This window comes from Onychostruthus taczanowskii, unplaced genomic scaffold (genome assembly GCF_017590055.1).
Source record: "Onychostruthus taczanowskii isolate IOZ18803 unplaced genomic scaffold, ASM1759005v1 scaffold211, whole genome shotgun sequence".
Lineage (NCBI taxonomy): Eukaryota > Metazoa > Chordata > Aves > Passeriformes > Passeridae > Onychostruthus > Onychostruthus taczanowskii.
The window spans coordinates 126,538-145,479 of NW_024499363.1; the positions used below are offsets into that span (position 1 = coordinate 126,538).

At 42.2% G+C, this 18,942-nt stretch overlaps 1 protein-coding gene across 1 annotated transcript in view; it reads left to right on the plus strand.

Annotated features, from left to right (window-relative positions):
* The first annotated feature begins 3,529 nt into the window (after positions 1-3,529).
* CLCN1 (chloride voltage-gated channel 1) overlaps positions 3,530-18,942 on the plus strand; it is a 57,328-nt gene continuing 41,915 nt past the window's right edge. The window contains exon 1 of the mRNA XM_041404539.1: positions 3,530-3,781. Coding sequence (XP_041260473.1) covers positions 3,731-3,781 — 51 coding nt within the window. The 5' untranslated portion in view covers positions 3,530-3,730. The remainder of the gene's footprint in view (positions 3,782-18,942) is intronic.

An 18,942-nucleotide genomic window follows, 5' to 3' on the forward strand; every position in this document is an offset into this window, starting at 1 on the left:
ATCTAGTATGATATTAGCACTGGAATGACCAACATCTACCTGTGCAGAAAGTGATTCTAGTAGGCCAGAAGATGAAACAACCGAGATGTTTGCGTTTTCATAGATACGTTTAGAGCTACTAGCATAGTTTCAGGAATTACTTTCTATAGCTAGGGTAGCAGGGCAATGTTAACAGGTTCACATTTTATCTGGAAACCAGAAGAATAAGGTCGAGAGTTTTGTTTGAGATGGGGAGTGAAAACAGCGAACCCAATGTAGACAATGTATCCTAAAAATCTTGAGTTGCATGAGAATCACATTTATTAACAGAACAATTCAGTTAATTAATACAATTTGAATTCTAAACTGGTTTTGTTTCCCTATCTGTGACTACCTACAGATAGTCAAAGGATTTGATTTTGTACAAATAGTCATTGGTCCCCTTAAAAATTAGGATGTACAGAATGGTATTGAAAGAGAGCATATGCTTCCAAAACATCAAAAGGTTTGGCTAAACATCTGTAATACATCGTATAAAATTTATGCCAAGCTGAGACTCCTGACATGGACTGTACCTATCTTGTGTAATTTGTTCTTACCCCTCAGGGTATGAGAATTCTTCACTACATCACAACAGTACATTATTAAGTTAGGAGAAGGAAATGCAAGAAGATACTGTTATGTAATAGATTATGTCATCAGCGTATGCATACAGAGAACAGTTTCTTTAAAAGGAAGGGAATGAAATGGAAATCTCCAGGGAAGTTACAATCAACCATTGTCACAGGATCAGCAGCTTTGGTGAGTCTGTTTCACTTGGAATGAGAGCTATGTCCTACTCAGTGCTATTTGGCCTGCTGTTGCTGATTTTGCTGCTTCTCATAGATTTTTTTTCTGTTGAAGTCTGATATTCTTTTGTTTCCATTCATCTGCATTTGTTATTTGTTTGTGGGACTGCTATGTATAACTTGGTCTTCAGACTGTATTTTTGCACAAACCGTTTTGCCTGCATGCACAAATTCTTAAGATGACATCTGTGTAATTTACTTCATATTTCAAAGAGCTCAGAGTTGCACTCAGATTTCTCTGACTTAGAAAAGTAGCTGGAACTGCTGTGGTTTAGGCTGATATTTTTTATTTTATTTTTAATTTTTCTTTGGCACTCCTAGAAGTTTTTATTTGCAAAAAAAAGGAGCAACAGTAACACCTTCCATAGAAACCATGTTTGGACAAAGGTAAAGTTCATGCTGCATTGATAAAATACTTGGATTTGGATTTGTTAGGTACAGGTGGTAAAGAAAAACACAAACTGTTGGTATTCGGTCACTTGTAAAGTGACTTAAAGGATGAGAGGGAAAGGTCACACTGAGCACAGGCTTGAGTTTTCTAAATGGATTCACACAGAAATAAACACTTAAGGAATTTTATAAACTGCCACTGCCTCTTGCAAGTCTGGCTTGGTTATTCCTCCTGCCCAGCCCAGAAACCCTGGGCTCCATGCCTTAGCAGCTGACTCAGGACATGTGCTGGTCCCAGCCTAAGGGCTGGAGCAGACACTCCTCCACTCCTGTTTTTAAGACCAGGGTGCCAACACCCCTGGTGTGACCAGTTCCTGGTGCCAAGTCCCCTCACACAGGTCTGAACTGCAGCATGCCAGACACTCATTTAGTTGGTCCGGAGAGCTGTGGCTGCTCCAGCTACTGTTGCTGAGGCCACACTTGCTTCAGCTCCCGTCCCCAGTCTGCACCCCAATCTGACTGCAATTGCTGGGCCAAATTCACTCATGCCGTTCTCACTGCTGCTGGCACCTCAAACTTACACCACTCACATACGTGGGATAATGAGATTTCATGGAAAGATAGTTAAGAAGAAAGCATTTAATATGAAGATAGGACAGACACTGACCAGCCTTGGTTTTCATGAAAACTGTCCTTTTCCATCTATTTCCCTCATTATTCCTCCCCAGCCATCTTCCCTAACAAGTTTTGCATCGTCCCACAGATGTAGCTCAAATCCTTGTGTTCCTTGTTTCCCCCTTTGTAATAGTTACACACTCCAAGCTGGCCCTCTCCAAAGCTGTGAATGTACTTTTGTAATGGCCTGTGCAACAATGACTGTAGACATTTGGTTTTTTGCATGATTTCTGCTCCCCATGGTCCCTGAGTTCTGGGTGGTTTTATTTGTGGCTTCCCATCTTCTGCATTGAAAAGCTCCCTGACTGGATAACCTTAATAAAGGCAACACTTTCACCTTTCATGTGCTCTTACATAACTCATTTTTATTTAGTGGGAGAAACAGCTTAGGAAGTGATGATGTTGTGCTAAGTAACTGCTTTGTAGATACAGAATTTTTCTTTTTCCCTCAATGAAAAGCTTTACAGATATCAGATGAAGGGAAAGAAAAAAAAAAAAAAAAAAAAAAAAAAAAAAAAAAGCAGTTGTCTGTGAAAAGAACTGTGGCCTATATTATCTGCTCCATTCCCCACAAACTTCTGTGCTTGCTGCTGCCTCAGGGTACAGCAGACTCAGTAGCTGTGACTCAGCTGAGGACGTAGCTGTTGCCACAGCTGCTCAGTGCTCCGTTTCTCAAGGCAGTAACCCACAGCAGCACCCTGATTTTATCCTTTCTACGCTGTTAGTTCCTCCTTGCTTTTCTTGTGGCAAAGGCCCAGGACACACAGAAAGGCAGGGGGCAGGACCTCTGTACTTTGCACCCCTACAGATGTTCCAGGATCCTCAACAGCCCACAAACCTTTCCTGACAATGCTGTTGAGCAGCTTTAATTTGTTTTATGTGTAAGAAATTAGGTTAAGTCACAAACTGAAACCCAGGAGGCTCCATCTGAACATCAGGAAACACTTTTTTACCATGAGGGTGCCTGAGAACTGGAGGAGGTTGCCCAGAGGCTGCAGAGGGTCCATGCTTGGAAGATACTCAAAAGCCATCTGAATGTGGTCCTGAGCAACTGGCTATGGAAGGCCCTGGCTGAGCAGGGAAATTGGGCCAGATTACTTCCAGGACTCCCTTCCAAGCTCAGCCATTCTGTGATTCTGTATATAAAAGATCCTGAGTGTTGGCCATGCCAGTGGATGAAGGCCCATGAAGGTATGATGACTGCAGGGAGGGCTGCTTATTTGTGGTGAGGTAACCAGCAATAATGGGTATGCTTGAAGAAAAATTATGTTAAATGTGAGGACAGCATAACAGTAATTCATACGAGGAATAGTCTTCCAAGACCTGCTAGAGAACTTCCTCTCTCAGATGCTGACACTTCACAAAATTGTACCTGAAACAGGTTGTGGAAATAAGCCTCTTCAAAGTTGCAGGATGGTTCTCTTGTCTCTGATTTTGGTAATTTGTCATTTCCGTGCTTTTCTTCCTTACTCTCTCTCTGCCATCAGAACCTGTTCTTTCTGTGGTTCCCCACCCTTTCCAAATGGAGTGAAGAATGACACTGCCTGAGAGAGGAGGAGGAAACGTTACCTCCTGTTAATTTACTGAGCTGTCCCATTGCCAGGACAGCAGAGAGAGATTAAAGCAGGGAAGCAGACGGAACAGGAGGGGGCAGGGAGTCTCTGGTTACACTTTCCTTCTGTGTCTTTCCCTCACCAGTAACCTTCTCTCTCAGGGTGCTCTGAGGGACTTCAGCTGAAGCCTTGTGCCTGTTTCACTCCATGATTTTGCTGGGGAGGGCAGAAGGGAAGACATTGGCCTGAACAAGCCCTGCTTCACAGGACGTTGTCTCTGGGGATATGACTGGGGATGCCTCTCCAACGAAAGCGTTCCGATACCAAGAAACTCTGGTGAGTACAATACCTGCAGCAGCACAGAATGTTTCCTGCCTGAGAGCAGCCTTCCCTCCTCTGCTTAAGGGGCTGAAAGCTTTCTTTGCCTACAAATATACTTTCCTGTTTGCATTAGACAAACTCCCTGGGCTATCTGCCTGAGCACATGCTCCAGTAGTGGCTTCCTTCAAGAGAGAACGTGGCCATGTTCTCCTTGAATTCCTAATCTCCATGGATGAAAAATTTACAACAGCAGGCAGGTTAAAAAATGCTGGCATGAGTCAGAGCTGAGTCTGCAGAGCTACACAGACAGGGAACTGCTGGTTGTGAATAGGTTTCTCTTAACAAGACAACCACAGATAAGGCACTGAAGCCATTCCCTGCCCTTTTTTACAGCTCCCACAAGATGCAGTTAGGATTCTGCCATAGTGGTGTCCCTACAGGTGCTGTGAGAACGTGGAGCATGTTGCTCTGTGGCATCCTTTGGGACCATCCCAGTGGGGTCTTGCACTGCTTTGTTTCATAGGTATTTGGATGCAGACTGTTGAGCCTCTTTCTGCTTTAGCTACTTTAAAGAGTTAACTAGCAGAAATGAGATTCATTGCATGTCTGTGAGTCCCCACACTTTCCTGGACAAGTGGAGGTAGCGGTTTGTCCTGTGCCTAAAAAGCCTCTTGCTTTGGTCCCTGAAGTGAGAAATAGCATCATACAGTCCAGATTGCCTAAGGAACAAAATGAATGAAATCTCAGCCTTTAAAAATGAATAGCAGCCTCTTTGTGCCTGAGCATGCAAAGTTTTGGTAGCAGTGTTTAGAGAGAAGTAAGACTCTGTTGAGGATGAGGAAAAAAAATAAATCTCATCGTTGAGCTACTGCAAAGATGGAGACTTTTTAACCTGCTGCTTTATGGCATCTCTTGACCACATCTGAGTAGGGTCTTGCACTGCTGTGTTTTATAGGTATTTGGATGCAGGCTGTTGCCACACATTCTGGTTGTTTGTTTTGGTTTTTTTCTAGAGTACCTAGTTTAGTAAGGAGAAGGTAAGAAGGAGGAAGGTATGGTCTTTGAGAGCAGTAGGCTGAGGTGAAGAGCTGGAGAGTGGCTTTCAGTCAAATATATTCTGCTGCTGAATACTGCTCGTGTGTATGACAGAGTACCTTAGAGATGAATGAAGACTGTATGATCTTCATTCAGTGTGACCATATAGCCCTTTATAACTGAAATCTTAATTTCAAATCCAGATTTACACAATGAATGTAAACTTCTTGGTGATCCACGTAGGCACATCACAAGCACACACCCTCAACTCAAGAGTGGTTTATTGAGAATGCTATTTATCACACAGTATTTACATTGCCAAAGGAGCCAATCAGTACAGTGGAAGGATTAGGATGTATTTCCTCTCTCTTGGTCTGATTTTCTGCATTCAAATATAAAAAAGAAACATCCTCATGTCAGAAGTGAGTAGTACCAACAGTAAAGCATCAAGGCTGAGCCTAATATAGGACATAAAGGGATTGCCATGACCTGTTTGCACTATAAACCAACAAGTAATGATTGCATGAGGTACTGAACTGTAAGGAAAAATTACAAACCCAAACAAAAGCAGTGGTGAGGAAGAGAGCATGAACCAGCACAAGATGCAGAAGGAGTGAGTGTGCTACTTGGATAAAATGGCTATATTTCTTCTGCAGCTATAACAAATTCATGGATGTCTACAATTTTCAGTTTTAGGTTCTTAATGTAAAATTAGACTAGTCAGAGTAAATAGACTAAGGAGAGTTTTCTTGAATGCTTGTGGGAAGACACAACTAACACCAGATTTCTTGAGTTCAAAGAGCATGATTTGTATAACCTAAGCTAAAGCAAATCTTTGACAAGATTTTTGTCCATTACTAAATAGCTATTTGTGAGAGAAAGAAATACAATGCATTGCCTTATATTGTTTCATTAATAAATATATCCCAAATATTTACCTCTGAGAGCTCTTCTAGGCTTCTGTACAGGACAGGACTGTGTAATAAATTATATCTGATTCCTTGAGTACCTGCATAGGTAAACCCCAAATGACTAGTTCTTTGTTGAACTCAAGTCATCCCATCCCTGATAAGCTTTATGATAAGGAGGCAGCAATGCTAGGACCTGTTTCATTAGAGATGACTCTAAAGTTAGGAATGCTTTGAGAATGACCATGTATACTTGAGTCTTTAGGGATCATAGGCAGAGTAGCAGCTAGTTACTGGAGCAACTGTTTGCTGGATCGAATCCAGGCGTTAGTACTAAGAAGGCACTGAATCACCAATCTTGATTGAAGATAAATTAATTCTCAAAACAAGCAAAATTAAGAACATTTATAAGGATTATGTAGCAAATGAAAAAAGGACTGTAATTCTGGATGTTGTTGCCTCAAGTGTTTATGCCAGATACTCTCAGGACTTGAGTATCTTAGCAATTTACACCTTAAAATGCTATCTTTAGGAGCAGGCTCCTCTCAAGTATCAGCATTACATCTGTTCACTCCATGTACTCAGTCATGTTAGCTCCTTCTTGTTTAGCGGGTGAACAGAAGCAGAGAGCGCTTCTGAACTAATGCTGCACACATCAGTTTTCAGACATAAAGCTACCACTGCTCTCTGGGCATGCTGGTTGGTCATAAAAGACAAGACAGTAGGTCATTGCCTGGCTCCAAAGACTGTAGGGCTGATTGCTATTTTCCTCTGATTTAGAAAATCTATTGCAGTGTCACAATCCATGGGCGAAGGGCGAAGTCACTTATGAAGCCTGTATGTCTTGGGATGAGGAGAGATGGTAGATGAGGTAGCTGCTGGTCAGCCTTCAAGGTCACAAACCATCCACATGAGAGTGCTGATGAGTCAACTGACCATTTCTTGTCCTTAAATCCCTTCTATGATTGAAGTATCTGTGTTTGTTTATATACTGTGGACACCTTACTAATTTTTTCTGCTCCTGGCTTTTTTTTTTTTTTTTTTTTTCTTTTATTTTCTTTTTTTTTTTTTCATTTCCAATAATTTCTTTTAACTATTTGTTTCCCAGGTGTTCATGCCCCTTAGTCACTTACTCTTTTGCCATTCCCTTGTTGCTCTCACATACCTTCTCCTCACTCTTGTGCTCTGCTGGCCTCCTCAATTTGTTTCTCTGATCCTCTTGCTCTCAGTGCACATGAGGCCAAGTGTTAGGTTTCACAGCTGTGTTTTTCTCTGTGCCTTCCTCACATCACTGCCATTGGATTCTGTTCTAAAAATATCCCATGTGACCCTTTCCCTGTGCTGTCCCAAGGCAGAGGGGGGATTCTCCCCAGCTCCCCTCTCCTCTTTTTATTTTTGTAGGTGTTGTCAATTATACAGAAAGTAATGTTAGAAGGTAGAAGAGACCTGGGGAACTGAGGTCATGAGAAAGATCACTTGTGCAGATTTGTATTGCCAATTCCAAAGCTGGAGAGGACAAAAGATGCAGATGATCATGGGGCCAAGCTGTACATGGCAAGACATAGGCTTCTGACAATGTCAATGGAAAAGAAAAAAAAGGAATTATTTCTTCAGTCTACCTCTGCATGGGAGAGGTGTTTAGGGCTACCCCACCTGTTTAGAAGATGGGGATAGGAATTTTTCCTATATTTTGCTGTGGTCTTAAGCTCTGCTGTGAGAACTAGCAACTTCTTGAGGAAATTTTCTCATTTCCAATTTGCATTGCTAGCGGACCTGGTCTCCATCGTTCTATTAATAATTGAAGTTTGCCTGCCGGTATTTTGGTTTTGTTGCCATCAAAGCAAAAACCCAAGAATCACAGAAGGATCTAGAATGGAAGAGAATGTAGGCAGTATCCAGTCCAGCCTCCTGCTTGTTTATGAATTTCCCTTGTTTCAAGTCATGGCTGTTACCTCTTGCATCTTCCTCACGCCTCTCAGAGGAGAGCCTGGTGCTGACTTGTCTATACCCTCCCTCTGGGTGTATTTGCGTTTGCTGTTTGCAAATCAGCCTCTTCTCTGGGGTGAATCAGCCTCTCCTCTGCTCCTTCAGCTTCTCCAATCAACCATCCAGGCAAGACTTCCTGAGGTGACACCCACCTGAGCTGCACACCCGTGCTGTATATTCCTGACTTAAACAGCTTTCCCATGGAGAAAGCTGGCTTTAACAGTAGCACATGCAACAGAAATGGCACCAAAGGCTTTGCTTTGCCTGGCTGTTGTCCACATTGTCCTGGTACCGGGTTACAGGAGCAGTTACAGCTCCACAGGAGCAGGTTACCTGCAGACACCATACCCTGGATTGCACCATCTTGGCAGGGAGGGCAAGGGGCCTTTTCTGCTACTTGCAGGAAAGTATTTTTTAAAACCCATTTCCAATATCATTCAGGTATTGGGCTCTGTTGTGAAGGTGTCCAGAATTATATTTCCATGGATTGTACAGGTCTCCTGCTCAAAGAAATAAATTCTAATGGCTGGCAGCATGCCAATCAGTCTAAATGTTGCCATTGATCTTGTGCTGTAAAATGTAAAAAACCTTGTTCATGTGTAAATGGCACATGAGGGTATCCCACATTTGTGTGAAACCTAATAGGGTACCTGCATGCTATAAACTTTTCTTATATGAACAAAGAAAATACATGATTGCTTTGGCAACTGGTGTGTGCTGCTTTGGCAATATAGCAGATTAAATTATTTCAGGCAAGTTTGGGGTAGGGGCTTTATGTGTGGGAAGACCTTGTACAAGAATTCCAGACATTAAAAAAAGACAGACCTGTTGCTAGTATAATTCAATGGCAGTAGAGGTGTAACTGGAATACAGAGATTAGTGCCCCAGCTGTACAGCAGGTGGCATACAAAGTATGGTAGATATAATTCATCAATACAGGAATGCACAGCAAATAAAAATCCTCAAGGTAAAGTCAACTACTGTTGTGAATCTCCACAAAATCACAGCAGAGAACTGGGCATGCAGAAGAGAAGCTGGCAGTAAACATGACAAAAAAATAAGTTATTTTGTCAATGTTTACTTTAGCAAAGGAGCAGGCAGTTGCTGCTGTCAATATTGATGGAACAGCTTCCATGTACCTGTAAGATAAAATGATCACTGTTCACTTGTTAATGCAGAGGCAGGAAAGACAGAAGTCTAATAATGCTGGACACTACCTTCTTGGAACCTGCTTGTTTTAAATGTTCATATTTACTATTAAGTGACATAGAATTCCTTGGTGGAACCAGAGTTCATTGCTGTTTCTTTGCATGGGAAGGCAATGTTATATCATGTTTTTGCATTTGTTAATCAGGCAATTCTCAGTACTGAACATAGAGGCAGCAAAGAGATCCTCCACCCATTGTGACTGCAACAAACACTTTGGTCTTTGGACCTTGATAAGGACATAGTTGGGGTTAAAGGATTTGCTCATGTTTTTAAAACTCAGGCATTTATCTCTTCAACAAATTCCTGCCTCTTGGTGAAGAAATTGATTCTTACTCATTAGTCAGGGAGCCAAGTGGATGTTGGGATTGACAGTCATCCACTTCCATGACATATTTGTAAAAGGTCATGGATCAGGAATGTTTGCCCATCATCTATCAGCACTGAGAATGGATTCTAGAAGCACTTAAAAATACAAAGCACCTTCATCTACTGCACAGTGCTATTGTGAGTGTGAGTGGCACCTAGACTTTTTCAAAGGAAGTCAAATACCTGTAGCTCTAAAAAATCTGACAAATTACATGCAGTATGTTGTTTTCGGATTTGGTGCCATGAGGAAACATTACTCTGTGCACCTCCAAGTTTGTTTCAGATGGATGTTTGTCCAAGTAGTCTTACCTGTGCATAGTCCAGCACACACATCCTTTGATCACGTGTAAACTACTAGAGTGACTATGGATGTCTGCATCCTGAGGCTTGGAGTTACCCACATCTCTACTGGGACACTGAAGAGAAGAGAATTTGCCTGAAGACCAGTCACAGAGGCTGACAAAGTATTTAACTGTGAGGAGGAGTACGCTGCTTTCAACAGCTACAGAAAAATAACTATCCATTTTTGAGTGTGTGGTCAGCCCAGGACTGACCACAGACCTGCAAACACATTTCAGAATTAGATGATGCTTTCTTCAGACCATTGGAAGAGGTCATGTTCATAGTCCCTGCTGCAGCAGTAAGAGTAGGGCACAAGCAATCCAGGAGGTTTCTGGAGTGCATTGCCAACAAGTTCGTAACAAGATAATCAAAGAGACAGCAAGAGGAAGTGCTCTGCTGTACCTGATACTTACAAAGAAGGAAGGACAGGAGGATGTTTAGGATGTCCTGAACATTCAGGACAGCTTCTGGACCTGAGGAGGGCTCAATCCTTGAGTTCAGGAGAGAAGTCTTTTACTCTTCGGGGATCTTCTTGGAAGAATCCCATATGAAATGGCCCTGAAGGGAAGAGGGCTATGAGAGAGCTGGTTGTTGTACAGGGATCATCTCTTCCAAGCTCAGGAATGATCCATCCTTATGAGCAGGAAATCAAGCAAAGGCAGCTGGAGGCCTGCATAAATTAGGAAGGAGGTCCTGACTAAACTCAGACAGGTGCCTGGGAGGAATCAAGGGACACCAGCCATGTGTTAAAGAATGAGGTTAAGAAAACCAAAGCTCATCTGGAGTTTAAACTGGTGAGGGACATGAAGGACAACAAGAAAGGCTTCTACAGGTATATCAGCAGCAAAATTAAGGCAATGGAAAACATGGGCCCTCTTCTAAAGAATCAAGGCAAATTGAGTCTAAAGAAGATGATGGAGAGCAAGGACCCTCACTGGAGGAGGATGAGGTCAGAGAACATTTAAACAAATTGGGCATGCACAGATGTCAGTGGAACCTGATGGGATGCACCTACCAGCATGAGGGAGTTGGTCAATCTCATTGCAAGGCCACTCTCTGTTTGATCTTTCAAAGGTCATAGGAATTCAGAGTGGTAATTGAGGACAGGAAGAAAACAAATGTCACTCCTATCTTCAAAAGGAGCAAGAAGTTCAGCACACTGCAGGCTGACCCACTTCAGCTCAATGCCCGTAAAGGCGATAGAGCAAATCATCTTGGGAACCATTTCCAAACACATGAAGGACAGAAATATGATTGGGAGTGGCCAGCATGGAATTGTGAAGGGAAAATCACATTTAACCAACATACAGTTCAGTGATCAGATGAGACAGCCTGGTGGATGAAGGAAGAGCAGTGGACTATGTTTATTTTGGCAATGCTTTTGTCTCCCACCACATCCTCATAGTAAGCTGATTAAGTACAGGCTAGACAAGTGGACCTTGGAGTGGATTGAAAACTGGATGAACTGCAGGGCTCCAAAGGTTGTGATCAGCAGCACATCCTTCTGCTTAGCTGTGGTGAGGCTAAACCTGTAGTCCTGTGCCCAAGTCTGAGCTCCCCAGTTCATAAAACCCATGGAGTTACTGGAGAGGGTTCTGCAAAAGGCCACAGTGATGATGAAAGGACAGGAGCATCTCACATCTGAGGAAAGGCTGAAAGAGCTGGGATTGTTCAGCAAAGGCTCAGGGGTGGTCTTATTATCTGATGGAAAACTGAAGATGGTGGAGCCATTCTCTTCTCAGCAGAGCCCAGTCACAGGACAAGATGGAATGGGCACAAATTGAAACACAGGAATTTCTGTCTAGACATAAAGAAAGAGGCTTTTGCATGAATGAGCACTGCCACACGTTTGCCTGGAGTGGTTGTTGCATCCTTGGAGACATCCAAAAGCTGTCTGGACACAGCCCAAGGCAACTTTCTCCTGCTGACAAAGCTTGAACATGGCATTGGACAAAACAGCAGGTGTCCCATCCAAAGCTCAAATATGCTGTAATTCTGTGATTAACTTAAGTACTCAGAAGAACAGCAGTGCAAATTACCTACTGGTCTACAAGATTATTGTCTTCTAAATATGACACAGAATGTATTTTTAATTCTTTGTAATGAACTCTCTTATCTACCCTTGTTGTTAAATGACTCACACAAAACTGGCATTTACTTCTATTACAGAAAAGCAAATTAACACTGTTTGCCTGCATCTAAATTCCAAGGAGTTTGACTTCAGTAGAACAAGACCCTACTTCTTGAGACACAGCCAAATTAACCTTCTCAGTTTATTTTCTTCATACCGCTCAATATTTTCCAGACCTCATTGTCCTTTCCAGCCCAGGAGGTTCTAGTCCATTCAACTGTTCCTCATACAGCAGCTATTCCATAATTTGACCATCCTCTGAAACACTCCCAGTTCTACTGTCTGCTTTTTGAGACTAGGGGAAACAGAAAGCAAACATTACTCAGATGTACTTGCACATTGTATTTAATTAGGTATTATTATCCTACTTCTTAATCATAGTTCTAAATAAATGCTAGAGAGGTCATTATGATCATTCAGTGTAACCCCAAGATCTTATTCTTACATATTGAGAGCTTACATAGTTGAACAGTTCTTGTGTATGTAAAGCTAGAATGTCTGTTCCTCCTTAATCACTTCTGATTTATTGTGACTTTTCATCTGTAATTTTATTGCTCAATCATCCTGTTAAAGCCCTGTACAATTCTTCAGTCAGTCTGTTTTTATTCCTCTGAATAGCTTACTAGCACCCTGTGAGCCCTTATCCAGACCAGAGATGTATTTGATATTAATTCTTCTTGGCATCGAGTTTCTTATCAACCGTAGGGGACATGGTACTGAGGGCAGGCTGCTTTTAGTTCCAATTCCATATAGAAATTGGGCATGTTGGAAACCTCATTTCCATTAGTTTGAAGTCCATAATGCTCCAGGCTCAAGGGGCAAAAGACCTGCAGGTTCACCTAAGCTTTCCAGGAATGGGAAAGGCAAAAGCAGAATTAAACACATGGCAGCTATGCAACAGGGTAGTGGCAGAAGAAACAGTCAGCATGGTGTAGGAACTCTGTTCCAGAGATTCATGGAAATCTTACTCTTGGGAAGATGAAGGCAGGGCTAAGCAAAGTTCTCTTGCCTACACATGTGTTTTAGATGCATGTGAGCATGTACATTTTAGCTGACATGATCTACTGACAGCCACGCGAACAGCTTTGTTCTTAAATGCTGCTTCCCCGACCTGCGGTGAACTCACTCAGAGCACGACTCTGAGCACTTAACTGCATGAAGACATGAGTGTTTTCCATCAGTTTACCTTTCACAATGCTCAGACAGACATATCAGAGCTGGTGCAAGGAAGGGAATACGACCATCCTTTCTTCATGCCACTCAGTTCTGAGACAGCTGTAACGGTTCAGGCCAGCGCTGAAAAATCTTGAATCTCTGTGTGTTCTCTCTTCTTTAACCCTGCTGTATTTCAAAAGCAGTACCAACTACTCTTATGCCATGATCCTAGAAAATATTTTTTTTTCCTTATAACTGCCTCATACCAGAAGATAAAAGACTAGACTTGACACTTTGTCTGGAAATGTGGAACAGAGGAGACTAAGAAGGTCAGGGCCTGATGCATCACTGGCTTTTGATTAGGCAGGTGCACAGTGTGACAGGCAGCCTTTTCTGTGCAGAGCTCAGGTACAGCATTTTACTCCACTAGTAGCCTCTCAATGCAAGCCTCAGAAAGAGTCAGAATACCTACAAGGAGTAGCCCTTCCCCATGGGACTCCTCACCCCCCATTAGTTCTAGCCCTGAGCTGCCATTTGTTACCTTTATTCTCTTTTACTGTTCCATCACTGGGGGGAACCACTTGAATGCCATGTAGTAATAATAGTGTAGTGGATTAACAGAATATGCTAAGATACCCTTTCCAAATCCTTCCACAAAAATTTTTCACTCTCAGAACCTCTAGTGGTTTCCGCTTCCAACCCAGCTCTTTTTTATATTGTAAGCTTCTCTCTTCTTCTTTCCACTTTTCCAGATCAGTGTGTTTGGTTCTGTAGTAAATGGATCTTCTCTGAAGAGAATGAACAATCATCATCTGATAATTTTTTGCTACTGACACAACTGATTCCATAACAGTATTTTAGCTGAACCTGATGTATCAGGATTCAGCTTCTTAGCTGAAACCACTACTTACTTCATGGTGACCACAATGCGCTTAGAGTCAATACCCCGTGGAAACAACAAGGGTCAAAACATTAACTAGAATGGATCAAATGGAAAGCCACATAAAAAACAAAGAAGCTTTTTAATCTGTTAAGAGAAGTGTTCAAAAAGTGAAACATTTCCAGAAGACATGAAGGTGACTGAAGGATACCAGATTGGTGTCTAAAGAGAACAGATCCACACAAAAAGGTCTCACTCCTTTAGTCTGCTTCAGATCCTTCACACGAGTGCTGTCCCCTGCCAGGATGCAGGTGATATGCTTATTATTGGGTTGAAGGGTGTGCTAGGAATCCTTTAGAGAGTGCTGACCTCCTGCCTTCTCAGTGATATCTGCCTCTTATTTCCAATGCAGCTCTGTAAGAAAAAGTCAAAGCTGTGTCCAGACTCTCCTGTGGACGGACTGTGGACTGCAGAGGAAGGCATCTTGCTAAAAATGATGTTTCAGACCTGGTATCAGAACACAGATATTGAAGACGTTAATGCAGTCCTAATGAGATTTGAATGCTCAGCAGCTGATTCAGGGCAATGATCATGTTCCCCAGCACATGAGACTATAGGTCAAGAGAGGACAGGACTGTAATGATCAGTGTGGCAAAATTCAGTGTGAAATTGTATAGACAGACATGTCTGTTCAAGTGGTCCTACCACAAAGTACAATTAGATTGGTGAAGATCTCCTGCAGGAAAACAATGGAGAACCCTCCTGCCCGGAGCATGGAGATTACCTTGCCCCTACAGAGACGTAACCTCCATCCCATGGGATTTAATGATGGCATTTGGAGCAGTTTTATTTGGAGGGAGAAGGAAAGGGGGTAAGGAACCTGTTGGCTGGCAGAGGTGGTGCCACTGGGACCAGCTGTGCTTTCTACCAGCAAGTTCTGTAGCCAGAACTGTGGTCCCTGTGGTACAGGGAAGCACCACAGCAATACCCTCTGCATCCCTTTCCTCTTTGATGAAGATCAGGTTGAAAGCCACCTGGGCAAGGGTCAGCTGCATCTTCTTCCCAGAGCAATGAGTCTTCAGCTAGTGGCATATCTTGTCTGTCAGCATCATGGGTCTGAGGAGCCTGCAGACTTTTGTGAGCTCATGGTCCTCATGGTGCCCAAGAACCAGTGGTCTGGGGCATTCTTGTCCTTCTCCTCCTAAGTAAATGTCCCCAGCCCAGCCATTGCACCTGTCAGAGAGCAACAACTCTCTTCCTGATGCAAGAAAACCCAGCAGAGTGAGTGGGATTTGAAACATTTCATAAACTCCATCTCTACTTTTTTTTTGTTACTGACTCATTCCTTTCAAAATATACTATGGACATAATGTGGACTAGAATCTGGCTTTGATATAGACAGGAAAAAGTTGATATACACCCCAGACCAAGGGCAGTGCTTGAACAAGATACCACAAGTATACTCTTAGGCATTGTTCCTGATTCTGAACACCTAATAATGCAAGTGCAGGACTGTGAGCAATAGTCTTGAACAAACACAACATCCAAAAATCTGTAATTTCTCCTGAACAGTCGGAGTTTAGCAGCTTATAAAACTAATTTCAGCTCCCAACACAAGTGAAAGTAAGAACAGTTTCCACCATTTATTCTCAGCATGTTCTTCTTCATTGGCCCATTATCTTGAGATCTCTCCTGACCTTGGTCAATAGTTTCCTGTGTCAACCCATAGCTCCTTCCTGGACTCCTGTTCCAAGTTTAATATTTTTAGATGTCATGGACATTACATGCCAGCCCTGGGACATAATGCCATTTATGGGGAATGTCCTGCAATTTCTTCTGCTGATTTATCTTGTCCTGGGCGTAATACACTAAACTACTTGTTTCTTTGGCATCTGGAGAGATTGTATTCCCTCATGGCCCTGGTGTACTTCTTGCAACACTTTCCCCCTTGTGACAATCTAAATTGGCTCTTGCCAATTTAGGTGTGCAGCAGCTCTAGTTTATAAAGCTTGACAGAGAAAAGACTTTTTGCAGCCTTCATGCCAAAGAGTGGCCCAGTATTTCAACCTGGAGGCACGTGATTGATGCAGTTCTTCTTCCCTTCCCCCAGCACCTTCCTACAAGTCAAAGAAAGGGGCTAGAAGATAGAAGAGAGAGGGAGTCCAGTGAATGTCATGCTGACTCTCACTATCATCCCTGTATCAGCAGCCAGTGATAACAGCAAAGGTTATTGCTGCAGGGAAATTTCTTTGCCCTCATTTGGGATGGATTTATTATTCAGGCTGCCAAGAGAAATATTATCTTTCCTCTGTTTATCTTAGTCTTTATCTCATATTACCACCAGGGATTATTTCATGGAAAACAGGCAAGACCCCTGCTGTGCTGGAAGGTTAGGTGTTTTTGTATGGGTGTCTGCATTTAGATGGGGGAAGGAGAAGGAAAACAGGAAGCTTAGTCAAAACTTGGCAGGATTTACAACTGTCCTAGTAAATAGGTGTATTAAAAAAATCTTCACTGGTAGTGATAACACATTGTGCTACAACCCTTCTATTGACATCCTGTATCTCAGTTGTCTGAGATGGGACAGGACAAGCCAGTGCTGCCAACAACTTGTACTTAGCAACCATGGCTCATGCAAGTAGTTCATAGCATTTGCTCTAACCATGTCAAGAGTCTGAAATGTAAGCAAGAGCCAAGTGTTACTGAGAAATTTTTAATGGTGGATTAGGGCTCTGTTGCAATCAGAAAAGTCAGTCCTTTTTCTCATTTCTAGGTGCATTCCTGATCCCTTCTTTACTGACATTCAGATGGCCATGCATCAGCAGGAATGAAGACCTGAGCTGGCTGAAAATTAATTTTTGCCTTGCATCAAGTTTCTTGATCACCAGTTCCAGTACATAAAAAAATCAGGACTGTCTTTTTCAACAAGTCTGCTCCTCAAGTACCCTAAACTAGGCAATGTGATCAATCTCATAGAGTTCTATAGATCATAGGGCTCCAGTGAAATTACTTTTCAGGCATTTGAAAGTGGAACACATATCAGGAAAAAGAAATTATTTTTCTTGCATACCTCTAATCCTAGCCATGGCCTCCTGCAGGTACTCTGTCCATACTCATGGTTCCTTCTTCTTCACCAGCCTCAGCTCATGCACAATACAAACATGTCCTTGAAACTTTCCCAAAAATTTTCCCTTCACAAGCCAGTTCCTCCTCCTAAACCTTTCAACTATGGCCACACATCTTCATAGTTGGTCACATTTTACATAAGAGTCATCATTCTCCACTTGAAATCAGCCAAATCCAATTCAAACCGAGGAGCCTGAGTTTGGCCAGCTCTGCACAGCTCATCACTGCACTTTCTTTCCACCCTCGTGGTGTTGGTCAGGCTGTGTGTCATGGCATGACTGACAGATCTAATGGGCAATTATTTATTTTACCTGTTTTTTCAACAAGCAATTCACAGGGAGAAGGAGAAGAAAGGCACTCCTCTGTGTTGGAATAATAGCAAATTCACTAGCTTAGAGGTATCCTTAATAAGTTTTGATCATTAGAGATAAGTCTGTATTTCCTAGATGTTCCTTGCTCCTTTCTGCTAAAAACATCTTCAAGCTGACTACATCAGAGAATGCTTGTGATGCAAAAATTATTCTCCTAGAAAATAAGAAATCCACTGAATCTACTTCAGTCAGTTAATTGAGTGCCTGCTGGCTCTCAATGGCTTTAGCTGCTTTTGGATGCACAATCCAGTTAGAAAAAGTTTTCTCCTTCTCAGCAGTCTAATATTACTTTTTCATAATTGCTTTTTTTCTTCTTTTGGTACTTACATGAACACTGTGCCTATTTGTTCTTGGTTTATCCTAAGAGAAGACATCCACTTTTCTACCCCACCAGTAATACACCTCTTCATTTGGAAAGCCTTTTGGTAGATGAAAAGAAGAAATTATTTAACAGAAGCTACGGGGTGCTGTAGGGTAGAGAATCACCAAGGGAATTGAGGGCTGCAATTTTAGAAGGGGGCAGCTGTAAGGGAGGAGGCATCCAAGCTGTGGAGATATGGAAACAATCTCCTAGGCAATAGAGTGTAAGCACAAAATTTTAGCAGCTCAGAAGGTCATCAACTTAATTGCAACTAAGGTCATAGTAGGTGAGGGAGAGTTGTGTGTAGACTATATATTTATTTCTCTGCTTTCTGACTTCCATGCTTGAAGTTTTCTCTATTTAAAATAATAAAATACTCATATTTTTATTCTACTAGAGGCTGTTCTGTTTGAGTTTTGAAGCCTGATGGTGTTTACCTGAGAGCTCACCAGGACAGTCAGATTCACTGTAAAGTTCTCAATGAGTTTTGATCCATTTATAAAATCAAATATTGCTGTCTTCTCTTTCATCTGACTTTCTGTCTTGCTCTTGTTGGTGGGTTTAAGTCTCTCTGCTTGTTATTTTTGCTCTCAGTTCCAACCTGTGACCACATTGTGATGTAGGATGAGACAACCTTGAGTTAACAAGTAATTTACCTTAGATGGTGTCACCAACATGGACGTGGCGCTCTGTGCAGACTGTCACAGTCAGGTTGTTTCTGGAACTGGGACATAACCCTGCCCTTTTAAAGCTCATTTGGTTTTTGCCAAGTCATGGTATATCATATTGTCATATCATGTCATACTGCACTGCCATCCTGCCCTATCCTGATCTGTTCAAATTTCCTTCTAAATTCCTCTATTCCAACATCTACTTCAATGGCTCCTTCATGTCCTTGTGTTCCTGTAAGTATTTATCTGATGCCAGTTGTGAGATTTTCTTCCCCATTCTGCCTCTTTCTTCTTGAGTTATCAAAAGCTGATGATTCTCAAAATCTGCCCTGTTTCTGTCAATTCTGCTCTACTCAGTCTAGTATTAGTCAGTGCATGTCCGCTTGAATATCATCATATTATCTTGTTATTTCTCCATGATGAAAGCCTTTAAACTTTCTGGTCTTTTTCTTTTTAGTTTTTGCTGTGAACTCATCCCTTCTTTCAAGTGTCCTTTGAGAGTTCTCTGTCATTGTCTCCCCATATCCAGCCTGGCTTACTATGTGCCCCTGCACAGCTTAAATTTCTATCTTTTGCTGCTGTTCAAGCCTCGGTCCGTGATCTATTTCTTTATTTTACTATAAAAGCTGTCTTTT